At 46.8% G+C, this 16,225-nt stretch overlaps 1 protein-coding gene across 2 annotated transcripts in view; it reads left to right on the plus strand.

Annotated features, from left to right (window-relative positions):
• HRAS (HRas proto-oncogene, GTPase) overlaps window positions 1–11,436 on the plus strand; it is a 41,658-nt gene extending 30,222 nt beyond the window's left edge. For both annotated transcript variants that reach the window (XM_051621718.1, XM_051621719.1), the window contains exons 2-6: window positions 1,428–1,581; window positions 4,739–4,917; window positions 6,969–7,128; window positions 7,817–7,941; window positions 11,142–11,436. In XM_051621718.1, the coding sequence (XP_051477678.1) occupies window positions 1,471–1,581; window positions 4,739–4,917; window positions 6,969–7,128; window positions 7,817–7,936 (570 nt within the window). In that variant the 5' untranslated portion in view covers window positions 1,428–1,470 and the 3' untranslated portion in view covers window positions 7,937–7,941; window positions 11,142–11,436. The remainder of the gene's footprint in view (window positions 1–1,427; window positions 1,582–4,738; window positions 4,918–6,968; window positions 7,129–7,816; window positions 7,942–11,141) is intronic.
• Window positions 11,437–16,225: the final 4,789 nt, after the last annotated feature.

The following is a 16,225-nucleotide window of genomic DNA, read 5'->3' on the forward strand; positions in this document are numbered from 1 at the left end:
GGCATGAAGGGCTATGGCAAGCACACAGTGCTGCAGAAGCATGGGTCTGACTGTAATCATCATTCCAAATTAGCACCTTTCATGATAGCATCTCTTGCTCCCCTGTGAAGCATGCTAGCTTCATCTTGTGGAAGCAGGAAAGCCCCTTTCACAATCTTCATCCCTTTTGAGATGGCCAGCACAGTGCTAGCATCATTAGATGGAGGATGGGCATAGGGTGTGGATGTGCCACTATCTCAAACCTGCCCTGTGGTTTGAGGCTTAATGCTGACTTAAGGGTGAAGACATGGAGCTAACAGCATATTTGGGGAGACTTCTTCCCCAGTCCTGTGGGCATTGACATTTAAACCTCACTGGCCAAGCCTTTCAAATCTAATGATTTTTGGATGGCCAGCTTGAGATGAGGCAAATGGAGACAGTGCTGAGCACTTACGGAAAACCAGGCCTCTTAAATAGGCTATTTTAGGCTTTACTTTTGATTTATACAGTCTGTACCTCTATTTTCTTATCACTAACACCCTTACCTTTTGAGATTTGCTTGGGGAATGTGTAAAGTTTGCATCCTGATGATCAGGCTGAAGGATTACAGGATAAACACAGTTTTGGTTTCAGTCTAATGGATTATTTTGCCTATTTTAAAGTAATCTTCATTACGAGCAGAGAGAGTTAGGTTAAACTGCAGTTCCATGATGTATATTTAGATGAAGTTTCATGGTTTTAGATGAGGCTATATATATCTTGTATCCTGGAGCACAGTATGGGTTGACAGACTGAAATAAGTAGAATTTTATCTGCACAGATTCCCAGGGTAGTCAGTGTGCTAGACGAGAAGAAGGTAAGAAAGCCCTTGATCCTTGGGGCACATGGGCCATCTCACCATCTCCCTCCCCAATTCCAAGCCAGTCTCACCAGGGTGGTGTGTGTGCAGTCTTGAGATGAGAGACCACAGTGGAATATTCTGAACCAGAATAATCTGTGATGGCAATTTCATGGTTGATTTGCATCCCTGATGGGGGCTTCTTGTTTTCACCCAAAGAATGAGGAATGGCTCTTTGTCATTGAGAATAGCAGTGAAGTGGGTTTACCTTGTCCCATCCTCAATCCCTAAAAAGTCAAGCAACTTTTTTAAAAGACACGTAAAACCTTAAGGACTGTGTCCTTTCACATCTGTCTTGCAGAACTAGGTATCTCTTTGTTACAATGTGCTGGATCCCAGACCTTGGTGTGTCTATCTCACAGCATTTGGGTGTTCCTGGGACATGCAGGAGACATAGGGAATGCCCAACATCTGAGGAGTGAGGCAGTATTTTGCAGCTTTCTTCCTTTACCAGCAGAAAGGGGGGCTGACCACTTGGTGCTACTGCAGAGCAGACAGTAATGGGGAGGGATCCCCTTTCCTAACACTGTGGCCATGTTTCTCCCTGCAGGTAGTGGTGCTCCTGGAAGTCCTGAGCTTTGGTCAGCTGGAAGATGACTGAATATAAGCTGGTGGTGGTGGGAGCTGGTGGTGTTGGGAAGAGTGCTTTGACAATACAGCTCATTCAGAATCATTTTGTTGATGAGTATGACCCCACAATAGAGGTAAGCAGTTCTGGGCATGAGGTCTGTCTGCATGTTTTCTTCTTGCTGTTCTCTACCTTACCTCTGACCCACAGCATTTGTCTTGGAGATTGCTTTCAAGTCTGAATTTGAGCAGGGATGTTCCTTTGCTTCACAGAGCTATTCTGAGTCACTACACGTGTGTGACCAACTTGTGCCTTCTACAGAAGGACAGCAGTGTCTGATGAAGAGAGATGGTGAGGGAGGCAGCAGAAGCAGGCATAGGTGGGCAGAGGCTGAGAGAGAGCAAAAAAAGTCCTCCTTTCTGATGAGATGACAGTGTAGGGATGGGTTAAAAGTTTGGGATGGATGAGCCATTTTGCACCTGCGCTTCCATTTGACATCCTGTGAAATTAGAGTAAATATATTGACTTTTCATGCAGGATGTTTGGAGATTTACTGATGAAATGGATTTTATCAGAGCTATTATGTATGTCCCGCAGTTTGAGCAAGATGTTGTGGTTCCCAGAGTGCTGCCTCTACTGCATCGTGAGGAGCTAAAGGTTGATGTCTGGGTCTCATAGTCAGCATGGATGGCAGCACTGGCCTGTCTAGCTGAGCACCTTGCCTGAAGAAGCAGGCAGGAACCTTCTGCTCCTCCAGACTGTGCAGAGGCAGGGTCTGGTCTTCAATATCCATGACACTGTATTTTTATTTTTTTTTACTTTCTAAAAAACTTCATTTTCCAAGTGCTTTCACTGTTGCTTACAAGATGGTAATTACCCCCTGTATGACTTACGCCTTCTTTTGGGGGAGGTGTGGACTGCAGGTGCTGCTCTACACAAGGAGTTAGTCCACCCTGAGAAGGAAGACTACAGCTCTGTCGTGCCTGCTGGACAATAACCTCTCTGTCTGCAGTCCTAAAGGATTTTCTACCAGATGTGTATAAATGCAGCTGTGGTTTCAGCAGTTATTATTATCGTAATGGCTAAAAGGCCCCAGCTGAGATCAGAAATCTATTCTGGTTGGTGTTGTATGTGTAGTCCCCACCCTCAAGAGCTTACAACTTAAATAAACAAGCAAGGCAAGGCTTGGTAGAAAAGCAGAAATCCTACAGTTGGGAAGGAGATAGAGGACATAAAGGCATGTGCTATTAGGTCATTTGGCCAAGGACACCTAGAAAATCCATGGCAAAGACTGGAATTTGATTTAAGGGCTCCTGAGTCCCATTGTTGCAGGTTGCTTATGGATGTGGTTGCCTTCTTCCTCAGTTCCTCTCCCCTCTCATGCTTGCTACCAGCAGCATCATATGCTTTTCCTAGAAACCCATTTCAGGGTTTTTTTTGGCAAAAAAGCTGCTGATGGAGAGCAACCTCCCTGGGGAGACATCTGCATGGATGGGTCCTCTCTTGGACCTTAGGGTGGGTGAAGGCAGCTCTGACCTAATATGTTGAGTTTTGGTACCCAAATTCTTTTGTCTCCAGCCCCCTGCACATGCCTGCAGAGAATTTTCTCAATGTAAACAGGTAGCAGGGAATGTAAACCTAGCATGGCATTTCCCAGCATGCTTTCCTTGCCCTGCCTGGCTTTGCCATGCCCCAGAAGATGCCTGCACTCCTCTTCTGTTCCCCCCAGCCCCTCTGCTCTTCCTCATGCAGCCACAAGCTGCTTGTCATCCCTCTTGCCCCTGGTGCTTTTCTGCCTGCAGCTACCCACCAGCCCTGAAGCTTTTGCAGCTCCCTTGGTTGTGCCCCACACCCCTCCCTATCCTGGCCATCTTCTCACACATTCCAGGGTGGCTCCTTTTAATTATTCTTCATATTGGGGAAATTTAGGATGCACAGGGAGTTACCTGCCAGTCCTCCAAATGTGACCAATAAAACACCCTCCTCTGACTAAGCTGCTTTGGATCATGCCCAGGAGCTGACTCTGGCTTTTCAGCCAGCTAACAAACAACAAAGCAATGCTGAAATGAGCAGGATGAAAGGGGAAAAAAAGAGCACATGTGCACAGAGCAAAGGCTTTACCTGTCGCTTAAATGAATTGAATGCAAGCTGTGCTGCAAAGAGGGATGTGAGTGGGTTGGGGTGTATTGAGATGCTCTCCAGGGCAGGAGGGGTTGGAGTTAATTTTAAACTGCACCTGTAGCCTCTATGGCTGCAAAGTGCTGTCATGGTCATATTGCTGACTCACACCTTTTTCATCCCTTTGGTTTTGGTTTCCTTCTCTTGCTGAGAGTCAAGGATGGTGCACCATACCCAGGGGACGGGTAGCAGAGACGAATGAGACTGTTCTTCCGTTCAGGGTCTGCCCCAGCAGTAACCCTGCTGATGAGACCAGGCAAGGGGGAGAGGCATAGTGGAGAAAAGTGGTGCTTTGAGGAGCCTGCCTTGAAAGTGAAATTTTTTGAGAGATGCTCTGGGTGATTTCCAGGCCTTCTCACATCTGTGATAAGTTGCAATTGCCTTTGCTGTGCAGAGAAAACCCCTAACTGCAAAGGACCTGCCTGGATATTCCTTAGCTCTCCTGGAGCCCTCCTGGCATAGAATAGTTGTGGGAAACACCCTCCTCACAACATGTTGGCTTTTTTCGTTTGTTTTTTTCTCCTTGTGCTTGATGAAGGGGTTTACTATCAACCCCATTTTGCAGGCCTCCTGGCCTGATCTGAAATGTGTTGAAGGTGCTGGATTTCCAGGTCTGGAATCTTAAACAACTTCCAGCCCTGCAGATTGCAGATGGTGGCTGGAAGCCCTGGCCAGCTGGAGCCACCTTTCCTGGGTGTCCCCTTCCAGCACGTGGGCAAGGTAGAAGCAGAAGGGATTATCTGGGACTAAATAAAGCTTAGGAAAATAGTTGTCAAGGGCTATGCAGTTTGATAGAGACAAAGCTGCCCCTGGTCTGCCAGAGGCAGGGCTGGGAATGGGGGGAGCAAGCCAGGGGATACCTTCTCTGTGACTCTACCAGATGAATGGGAAACCTGCTCAGCTGCTTCGTTTATCCTCCTTTTTTTTTTTTTTTTTTTTTTTCTTCTTCTTCTTTTTCCTTTCCATCCTGTTTTTGAAACAGATTGAGTTGGCTGTTTAATGGGATGTAAACCCAGGCAGAGTGTGACCAGGCATGCAGTTGCTACATGCCTTCACTTGGCCAGACCTGAGCCCTCCATTAATGTGTCCTCCTCCCTTTCTTTCCTGGCCTGCAGGATTCTTACAGAAAGCAAGTTGTCATTGACGGCGAGACCTGCTTGTTAGACATCTTAGATACTGCAGGGCAAGAGGAGTACAGTGCCATGAGAGATCAGTACATGAGAACGGGGGAAGGATTCCTCTGTGTCTTTGCCATCAACAACACCAAGTCCTTTGAAGATATTCACCAGTACAGGTTGGTATCTGGGGAAGGGCCTCTTCCCCCTTGGCCTGTGCAAAGGGGAGGTCTTGCTGCTGCACTCTGCTGCCCTCCCTTCTAATTTAGATGGGGACCTATGGTGGAAGCATTGGCTGCCAGCAAAGACAATTAGCTCAAGTGGCAATTCCCTGGGGAAGAGACGGAGCAGATGGCTAATGTCAGTGACTCCAGTAAAACCTATCAAAAGGGATTTCTTGTGGCCTTTGGGGCTGGATAATGTGATGTTTAAGTGTTTATAGTGACTAAAGAGTGAGCAGAACCTCTGTGACCTCCTCCTGCCCCTCCCTAATTAATGGAATTGCTTTGTTAGTGCAGTTGATCTCAGCAACTTCTGCTGGGCCCAGGATCTGAGAAGGGAGGCTGAGAAGGGCAGGAAGGGCTGCTTCTCCTGCTCTCAGCCATTGTGGCAAGGCTGTCGTGTGTTGGCTGCACACAGGTGGGGAAAGGTAGTCCTGGCCCTTCGGAGCTTGGTTTCAACCAGGGCAAAGATGGAGCAGGTTAATGTTCAGTGCTAGGTTGGATGGGGCTTTGAGCAGCCTGGTCTAGTGGAAGGTGTCCCTTCCCATTCACGCTGGGGTTGGAACTATTCTGTGATTCTCTGTACCCCAGTCTCTCATCATAAACCCAGGTCCCAGATAATCCTGTAGCTCCAAGCACAGGCACAGCCTTCCCTGGCTTGGTAGTTAGAGGCACCGCTGTGAGCTGTTGAGATGTCTCAGTCTTCACCTAGTAGGCATGTTCAGTGATAAGTGTACAGTTTGACTAATTTGGCTAATTTTAGCTGAACCAGAGGACAAAGGATAGGAATTTTCCTAAAGCATCTGAAGGATTCAGCAGCATTCATCTTTATGCCAGGACTGGTGCCTGTGAATCACTCGTAGGATAGCTTGATTTCAAGCTCCAGTTTTAATCGTTATGTAAATCACCGGCTTTCATCTTGTTTTGCCTGGGCTCTTTGTGTTTGCACTTAAAAAAAAATACTCCCCAGAGAAGCACTGTCTCTCCTGTCTCTCTCCTTGGAAGCATTATGAAGTATCTCTTTTCAGCTAAGTGTAGCCTGTGCACTAAATTTAGTACTTACATTTGCTGATCAGGATGCTACATGGAACATTTAAGTGGCTTTATGGCGTATCATAGACATAGTCAGACCTCATTTCTATGTTCTACATAAAAAAAAATTATTTTTGTGTGCAATACACGTGCAACTGCTTTTGGATGGAAATCTGAATTCAATTCGAATGCAGAAATCAGCATTTTAAATAATGCTTTTATTAGTTAAATAAACCATATTAAATATTTTGGATGCACGAGCAAGGGAAAAAAAGCTGGTTGGCATCTGAAGTTAAATGTTTAAGAAAAGGGAGTATCAGGAGGGAATTGAATAGATTGCTTGTGATCATGATGACCTCTAAGATTTTTAGAAGTGGTAGATCTCATCCTTGCCCACCTAGATTTAAATCCAAGGTTGGAATGAAGAAGTGAGCATTAACAGCTTTTTCACTTCCCAGTTGGTTTCTCAACTTTGAGTGACTTGAACTAAATTGAAAGAAAGCAAATACTACCTGTGCAGAAAAGGTTATAGCTGCCAAAAGCTGCTTTATCTGCTCAGCAAATTCTTGTATGCAGGTGATTCATTGTTTTGTTTTTTTTTATTCCCTTTCAAGGGGATTACTTGATCTAAAATGTTGGAAATAACACATGTAACTGCTTGAGTATTCATTTTTATTTAGCTTAAACTGTATTAAGCTCATGTCTTATAGATGGTCATAATTTCAGGTTGTGTTTTGTAAACTTTTGCATTTAAAAAGCAGAAGTATGTTTAGGTTTCATTTCAGTAAGTGACCTAGCTTTTGACTGTTTATTCACTTATTTGCTGTGGTCATTTACATTCTCTTGAAAGCCCAACACAAGGTTCTTGTCAGGAATGAAACCTAGCTGTTAATTCTTGACAAATAATTAGGTGGAGTGTTTTGGAGCTGCCCCTGATGCCTTTTCTTCCTTCACTTTGGCATCTCGTACTCTTGCAGGGAGCAGATCAAAAGGGTGAAAGACTCAGATGATGTTCCTATGGTGCTGGTGGGAAATAAATGTGACCTACCAGCCCGAACGGTGGAGACCCGGCAAGCGCAGGACCTGGCCCGGAGTTATGGGATCCCCTACATAGAAACATCTGCCAAAACCAGACAGGTAGGACGAGGGTTTAATCAAAATCATCTTATTTTTCTCTTTTCTCTGGTGCTGTCCTGGAGAGGCAGAAGTAGGCAAACACCACTGTGCAGACAGGTGCAAGTGCTGGACTTAGTTGCTTCCTCAGGGCTACATGCTCCATCAGGACATTCCCTTCCCTGTTTGGGCTTCCTCCAATCTGGAGAAGTGCGTAATTCATGCTCTGGCAGAAGCGATGGGAAGATGACTTCTCAAGGCTTTCTCCAAGGCTCTGGAGCAAGCCCCATAGTCACTGCTGGTCAGCCAAGTTCAGGGGACTTGGCTAAACTTATCCTTGGTCTGTTTTGGCAGACCTACAGGCAGAATATACCAGTGCCGGAATGACCATGTTGGGCTCCCAGGGCACAACGGTGAAATGGAGCAGTTGATACCTTCAGTGATCTAGTGGTGGCTTTTCTCTTATGTGGTACACCTCAGTCAGGCTGCTGAAAGCACAAGGAGTTCCTTGCCCTTGTGGCTCCTTGCCTCTTGCTGTCTGGGGGTCACACTGACATCCCTGTTAGTCTTCTCAACTCCATTTTGTGTCTTTAACTCTGCAATCTGCACTGCTGGAAGACAGCACTAGGAACACCTGGCTGAGGAGCCCTTCCCCCTCTAAACTGTCCCCCCTCTAAACTGGCAGCTGCATCAAGCGATGCTTTTCTTTCAGGGTGTTGAAGATGCCTTCTACACCTTGGTGCGGGAGATCCGTCAGCACAAGCTGCGCAAGCTGAATCCTCCAGATGAGAGCGGCCCAGGCTGCATGAACTGCAAATGTGTGATATCATGACTATGGTGAGTTTTGGAAGCAGGAGATGGGGTGCAGAGGGGTTATAAAGCAGGAGAGGGGGATACAGCAGGGGTGTATTGGAAGCAAGGCAGGAGGTGACTGCAGATGCACTCATCTGCAAACAAATGCAGCAGAAACTATTTCAGCAATGGCTATTTTTAAATGAAACACCTTTTTAACTGAAACTGTATTTTTCTGTCAAAACATAAGTGGAACATAAGGAAGCATGTAGGAGGAAAGAGTTGTATGTTTTTCCTCCTGATTTTGTGGAACAAAATTCTACATAAATATTTTTTTTTTAAAGTCTTATGCTGTGCTTTCCCCGGGAAAGCTTCTTCCTATGCTGCCCCCCTGGAAGAGAAGTTAAGCTTGTGTTGAAGGTGTGCAGCTTGCTTGTTCATTCATCAGACTGGCTCTAGAAGATCATATTAAGAGCTGGTTGAGTGCATTGCCTCCTAATGCATTCAATGTGAAATTGCCTCATCCTAAAGCTTCAGAGCAGACATGTCTCACTGTGAAAGCCCTGTGTTCCTTAGAAGAGTTTTCCCTATCGGATATATCCCCTGGGATAGTGGGAACCAATGTAGCATTGAGAATTAGCCATAAGGGGGCTCTTTTGCTTTTGTAAAATATGTGTGCTGGAGCCAAGAAGAGTGTTTTTCAGATTGCACATTTTCACTTGACTGCTACTCTTTATTTTATTTTTTAAAATGGTGAGTTTATTTAAATCACTTTTATGTTCCTGGATAGCAGTGAGGGAGAGATCCTAAGGCTGTCCCTGCATGAGCTGGGTGGCCTTAAGCCAAATGTCTAGGAACATCTGGCTGTTTAACCAGCTCCTTCCGTTCCTTCCATGGCAGAAGTGGAGAGAGGCAACTGGGGATGAGTGGACTGGGGAGATGTACATCTAAGGATATCTGGAACTGGGTTGTAGGAGAAAAGCCGATACATTGTCCTTAATGTCTTTTGGGGAGTCTCCAAGCACCTGGGCTGGCCCTTCACTCCTTTACACTACTGCTAGAGTCCTAAAGAGAAGTTCATCATGTCCAGCGATTGTATTGAGAGGCTCTTGCTGAAGATGGAGATAAGCTGGTTTTCCTCCATTGCTTTATAAGCCAAGGGCAGAGAGTCAGCAGAGCTCTTCCCTCCACACCTGTCCCCCCAGAAAAAAGAAAAAAAAAAAAAAGAAGAAATGCTGGCAGTATTTGCTTCCAATGAGTAAAAAACCATTTCCACCCCTCTGCTTCTATTTAAGGTGCATGAGGTCTTCTGGGGACTGAGCTGAATGCTGTGCCCAGCGCACCTACAACTGCTAAAGGAGGTTTTCCATATGTTTGAGTCCTCCAGATGTTCAGTAGCGTTTCCTCCAGATGGGGATGTAAGCTCATGGCTAACTTCCTGCTCTGGCTCACAGCTGACAGGATGAGTTTGGTGGATGCTGCTGCTCCCTACATGGACAGCAAGGAGCCCAGCCTCTGTCACAGCCCAGTGGTCAGCACTGGCATGTGCAGTGTCTTCAGAAAGAGGGGCAAGAAGGGGAGGAAAGGAGTGTCTTAAAAATAATAAAATGGAATCATAGAACGTATTGTGTTGAAAGGGACCTCTAAAAGTCATCCAGTCCAACTTCCTTACAATAAGTAGGGACATCTCCAACTAGAACAGATTGCTCAGAGTCCCATCAAGCCTGACCTTGAATGTCTCCAGGGATGGGGCCTCCACCTCTCTAGGCAACCTGTTCCAGTGATTAACCACCCTCATATTAAATAACTTTTTCCTAATGTCCAGCCTAAATCTACCCTTTTCTAGCTTAGAACCATTGCTCCTTGTCCTGTCATTACATGCCCTAGTGGACAGGTCTTGCCCAACCTTCTTGTGGGCCCTTTCAGATATTGGAAGGTTGTTATAAGGTACCCCTGGAGACTTCTCTTCTTAAGGCTGAACAACCCCAACTCCCTCAGCCTGTCTTCATAAGAGAGATGCTCCAGCTTGTCCAGGTCCCTCTGGATGGCATCCTGTCCCTCTGGTGTACTGACTGCACCACCCAGCTTGGTGTGATCAGCACACTTGTTGAGGGTGCTCTCAGTGCCACTGTCAGTATCATTAATGAAGATATTAAACAGCACTGGTCCCAGTACGGACCCCTGAGGGACACTACTTGTAACTGTTTTCCATCTGGACATCAAGCCATTGACTGCTCTCTCTGGATGTGACCATCCAGCCAATTCCTTGTCCACGAAGCAGTCCACCCATCGAATTCATGCCTTCAACTTAGAAGGATATTGTGGAGGACCATGTCAAAGGCCTTGCAGAAGTCCAGATAGGTGACATCCACTGCTTTTCCCTTGTCCACTGATGCAGTCACTTCATTGTAGAAGGCCACTAGGTTGGTCAGGCTGGATTTACCCCTAGGAAAGCCATGCTGGCTGTCCTGAATCACCTCCCTGTCCTCCATGTGCCTTAGCATGTCTTCTTGGAGGATGTGTTCCATGATCTTCCCAGGCACAAAGGTGAGGCTGACAGGTCAGTAGTTCCCAGGGTGCTCCTTTCTACCCTTTTTAAAAATGGGTGTAACATGTCCTTTCTTCCAGTCACCAGGGGCTTCACCTGACTGTCATGACTTTTCAAGTATCAAGGAGAGTGGCTTGGTAACTACATCTGCCAATTCCAAATACTCCCCTCTGTTACAAGTGTGCCCCGTGGGCTGCCCACATCTTTTTCTACTCAGGCAGAAACTAAACCAGACATGCCATCCTATTCTAGCTGCGGTGTCAAAACGCAGAGAGAGAGGAACATCAGGGCACAAAAGGAGAAGCAAGGCAAGGACACATTGGGTTTTGGCAAGGATTGGGTGTGTGACCAGGGAGGTTTGGCTGCGTTTGCCCTGGACTTTGTGTTCTCCATCATCCCTGGAGGAGGGAGAAAGATCTCACCAGAGTGCCCCATTCAACAGAGAGGTTTGGCAGACATAGGAGGTCTGGTCAAATGTCTGACACTTGCCATCACTCGCAAACCATTTGCTTGTTCCCTTCAGAAGTTTGGATGCTTTCCTGACCCAGGTTTGGACCTCCCAAGACTTGTAGCCCTTTGCTTTCCCTCTGTGGACAGTAGCAATGTCATCCAAAATTGTGGGGGGTGGGTAATGGAAACAATCCCAGCTGGTTCTTATGGCAGATAGGTGCTAATGAGTATCCTATTCTGGTTTCAGCTGACTGGACTGTGTCTGGAGAGGTTCCTACTGTGCAGAGTGCAAGGCAAGAGGTGAAGCGAAGGAAGAAACAAACGGATTCAGGGGAGGAGTACAGGGGGAGAGGAAGAGGAAATGGGAAGCATGAGCCCCTCCAAGGACTATCTCACACTTCACCCAAGCCTGCGGCAAACAACTTTTTTTTTTCTATTTTTTTCTTTCCCCATACCCTCCTCCTTTGGCCTCATCCCACCCTGGCAACTGTACAAAGCCACAGATTGAATCACAGTAAATTATTACTTATGGTGTCGACAAACCGTCTTGATGGCTGTGTCCTCCTTCCAGAGGGTGCTGCTGCTGGTGCTCTGGGAGGATTGCTGATGGGATGGCAGGGAGGGAAGGGTGCTGAGATTTGCTCTCCATGGCCTGAGGTCATGCTGTAGACCATGAAAAGTGATCAGTGTGGGCTGTCTTTCAAGGAAAGAGCTGCCTTTTTCTCCAGCAAGTTGTTGTCATGTCCCTGTCTCCCCCAGGCCACCTCTGTCCCCAAATTTTGGTGGGGTGGAAGAGTGCAACCAGTTCAAGCCTGTCCTCAGCACTGCTCTGCCTTCAACCTAGTCCTTGTGGGATTTCTTTATGGCCTCACATGCGACAGCTGAAAAGCTGGAAGCATCTGATAGCTGGGTTCACCTCAGATGGTGCCAGTTTGTTGCTTAATTTTTTTTTTTCCAGGCAGCTTTCTGGCACAGTACATCCCAAATGTGCTCCAGAGATAGATTTAGGCCTTTATGCTCCCCTCCAGCACCTAGCCACTGCTAATACCTGCATAGCAGTATACATTGTGCTGCTCCAGTTTGTCAGCAGTGTATAGTGGTATGAAGAGCCTTGTCTGCCCTGTGCACAGCTTAATGACAGGTGAGCACATAGAAAGGCTCTCCTGCACTGCAGACAAGTGTCTGGCTGCTCAGCAATGGCTGTTCAACATCTAAGACTCAAGGATTCAGAGTCCTTGGGTTCAGAGTGGATAAGAGTGCTTTAAACAAGGGCTAATCTGTTGGAAAACCTGTCTTTGCTCAGCCCTGCTTCTTTGTTATTTATGCCTCGGGTCTGACCTGCTTGTCCCATGTGCTTTACACTGGCAGAGATAAGACATTACACTTGCTGCAGCAGGTGGCACAGTGCTCACTGCTCTTCCCTCTCCCAAGCTATTGCACAGGCTAATTTAGCTGGCATCCAGAATTAAAAGCATCAAAGGGGGAAGGTGATCCAGCCAACTGCAGCAGGGCACTGTTCTGCATGGGCTAGCCCAGGCCTGAAGAGGCACAGAGTCTGGCAGCCCAGGCTGGTAGGCAGTGGGAGTGGTGAGGGCAGCATATGAGTCACATGCCTCACATAGAAAAACTGGTGCAGATACCTCGGATGCCCCGGCACAAAGTCACAGCCCACTCAGGCTTCCTAGCATCCATGTGGGCAGCTTCCCATCCCACTCTTCATCGTCTGTCATGCCAGACAGCACCAAAATTAAACTCGAGTCCTGTCAGGAGTTGCTGCCTTTGCTTTTGGCCTGGGCAAGAGAGAACTTGTGCTAATGACTTGCATTTTGTACCTGCATGCTCCAAACTGCTGTGAGGCACAGACCCAGCCTGGCTGCAGCTGCCAGGCACCCAGTTATTGCATAAGGGCTGGTCCTGGCTCAAGTGGGGGAAGTTACCCAAAGGAAGAGCTGCCCTGCCTTTAGCTGAATGTGCTGTTTGCAGTAGGACCTGTCCCCATGCTGGTGGAGTGCTGAAGATGCTGAGTCAGATGTTACATGGAGGGGACACCAAAGACTTTCAGAAAACTTCCCAGCCTAAGTTGTTTCAAGTGTGAAGCTTGGAATTACGAGTTTTGTTTTTTTAATTGGCTACTTGCACACAACTGCAGGCAAAGAAGGGAGGGCTAGTTCATCCTTCTAGAAGATTACTAAAAGCCTTAACAGTTAGTGGGTGGGTTGACATGGGCACTCTTCCTTGGTGGTGTTACTGCACTAGGAACCTCATGGTCTTTCTCTGCAATAGAGCTTATCCCATCCTTCAATAGACCCTTGGTAAAGAATGGGGTAGCTCTATCTGGAAATCTTCAGATGAGAAATAATGCTGTGTTTTGGACTCAAATATATAGCATTTGGGGCTCTCTCAAGGACTGGATGATTCTAACCACTGAGCGTGTCCTCTCATTTCTGATGGGGGACCAGCAGCCACAGTCAAGGACCAGGAGCCATGGTCCAGCAAACTGAGGAGCTCTGGGGAGCAATAGGAGCAAGGTGTCTTCACAGAGCAGGCACCAGCTGCAGTTGCAAGAGGCTGACATCTTGGCAGGGGTGTCCTAGAGAAGCACTGGCCAGAATACAAAGGCCTTCAGCAGTTTGACCAGGAACAAGAAACAAAAGTACAAATATGTCCCTTTCAGAGAGGTTTCTGCACCCCTCAGCATGAGGTTTTCCAGCCTGCTCAGGAAAACTCTGGATCTGGTCAGATCGCGTGTTACCATAGCTTGTTTGAGTGTCTTCTAGTTGCCAAAATACTGTTGCTGCTGTGGGCCACCCATTAGGGCTGTTGCTCCAAAAGATGCTGAAAATGAGTTGTTTCATCAGCGATTCAGCACCATCAGGCACCAGACAGGCTTTTCTTCCTGGTGGAAAAGACTAGTTGAAACTTAACATCTTTGGTCTGTTGTACACTTCAAGTGGTTCCAGATATTGACAGTTTCTTATTTTGGGGTGGCTGCTTATAGTCTATGGCTAAAGCAGATATAGATGTGCAAGGAGTCACTGGGGTTCTGCAAATGGACCTGAAAGTTCTTCAGGAGCCAGAATACACCTTCATCTCAATGCAGGTGCTTGAACAGTAACACAACATGACAGCAATTCAGTAATAGGATAGGAGCTGGAACTGGAGACTGGAAGCATCTTACGAGAACCTAGCTGACAGGAAGTGGTCCAAGTCTGGCTGGTTGCAGACCAATGTAATTCCTTTTTGTGGACTGCACCCAGCAGAAGTGAGACAGCCGGGACCTGACTGTCGAACAGTGCTGTTCAGTGATGTGGCCATCTGAGAAGATAGAAGCACAACTGGTTAGCTTTTTGCTGTAATTAGAGTATCACAAGGAAGCCCGACTCACATCAAGTGTTCAAGTCCATGCTGAAATTTGGAGCAAAAGGAGGTGTTGAAGTTTGACACCACAGTTCTCCTGAAATAATATATTAATCAGGTATTAATGTAGTATTGCACCTTTGTTCTAGGAGGTTGGCTTGAGGAGAATCATGACAGATCTTCAATGCACAGTAAGATACATCAGCTCTGATGTGATCTTTGGAGTATGCAAAAGACAGTTCTCACAGGTGAAGCTGTTACTTTGGACTTGGCATTTTCACTTGCCAAGTTGGTGTTGGTAATCTGGGTACAGGATAGCAACCTGCTGGTCATAACAGGCGGGATATTGGTATATGAGTTTATGAAGCTTGCTAGCTGAACTAACTTAGTCTGAAAGTAGCATCAGGGTTACAGTTTCATCACAGTGAATGTAGGCCTGGAGAAGGAATTGCTGCATTTGGAGTCAATTCAGTTGATTTTCCCCATATTAATTGCAAGGTGCACTTGTTCTAGAAGAACCTGGACTGGAACAAATCACTCTGGATGTCAGCTCAAAACATGTAAAAGCAAAGAAAGTCACTTGGTGACTGGTTAAGTGTGACTCAGTCCTGCCTCTCATAGTGGTACAGCGAGATGCACCCACCAATCTGCTCTGCAAGGAGCTGTGTGCACTCACTCCTCCTCCCAGCACTGCTCACGGACAGAACAGCAAATTCCAAACCTGAAATCTTGGCCAAGAAAGAAAGCTGCAACAGTGCTGCTGGCCACTAACCATGTGTCAGAAGCGATGTGCAGAGGCTGGTGGCAAGATGCTGCTCTTGGCTTAGTGAGCTGGGATAGGATGGCAGTAGGTAGAGGGGGGTAGTTTTCTTTCCACTGTTGTTGGGCATGCCTGGATATAACTGAGTTAAAGAGCAGGGAGGACGGCAGAGACGGAATAGATTGGACCTGCCACAGCTGAAGCAAGCTTAAAGCCAGCAGTAAAGGCAGCATTGGTTGCTGTAAGAAATTTTGTGGAGTCCGACAGTATGCTAAACTACTTTAACCATTACCATGACAACCCTGTGAAACACAGTATCAAATACTCTGGCCAGTCTGTTTGGATCAGCATGAAAAGGAATGACTGACTTTTTTTTTTTCCCCAAAAGACTTTGTTACAAAAATAAAAAAGGAAAAAAAAGCACAGACAATTTTTTTTTAAGTATGAATTATAATACATTAGAAGGAGTCACAGAGGAAGCGGTTACACGCTGTAAACAAGACTAGGAATTAAAAATAACAGCAGATGGTAGCTGGGCTCCCAAAGTGCGTGGCTGAGAGACCCTGACCTTAACTGCTGTTCCAGGCTGGAGCTGGTCCCCAATATCAGTCCCTGCAGCTCCTGCTGCCTGCCAGCACTACAGCTACTCAAAGTGCTCAAACGAAAAAAAACAACCAATACCCCAAACCTGCAATGTTGGTCTTTAAAACTACATCAAGGGCAGTGGTGTGAGAGCTGTCCTGGGGCTGTGATGGCAAGGACAGGGGGAGCTGCTTTCCTGAGTTTGCTTGCTCTTAGGGTGGCTTTTGTTAAGGGGTTGTGAGGCCATTGTAGGAGGCTGGGGCAGGGGTGCAAGTAGCTTAGGCCAGTCATTTGCCGTGCTCAGCTGTTACTATCACCTTTCTCCTTTCCTTCCTCTCTGCAGCTAAAGAGCTAACGCTGGGCCATGTCCTGCCCACCTCTGCTGCCACAGACCCGCCATGGTTGCACCATCATCTGCAGCAAGAAGCAAAGAAGATCTGTCATCCCCTAGTAGATTATGCTTTGATGTGAAGTGAGAGCATCATTCCAAGGCAAGCAATCTGCATTGCCAGCTCAGGCTGCTTTACCTCTATGAATCCTTCCTAAGCTTCCCAGGGACTGCAGGTTGGAGAATAGCTTCTTGGGTGATGAAGAGTTTGGACATTTTCCCAGCAAGGAGCACACTGGTGGGA

Source organism: Apus apus, chromosome 5 (assembly GCF_020740795.1).
Source record: "Apus apus isolate bApuApu2 chromosome 5, bApuApu2.pri.cur, whole genome shotgun sequence".
In the NCBI taxonomy this organism is placed as follows: Eukaryota; Metazoa; Chordata; class Aves; order Apodiformes; family Apodidae; genus Apus; species Apus apus.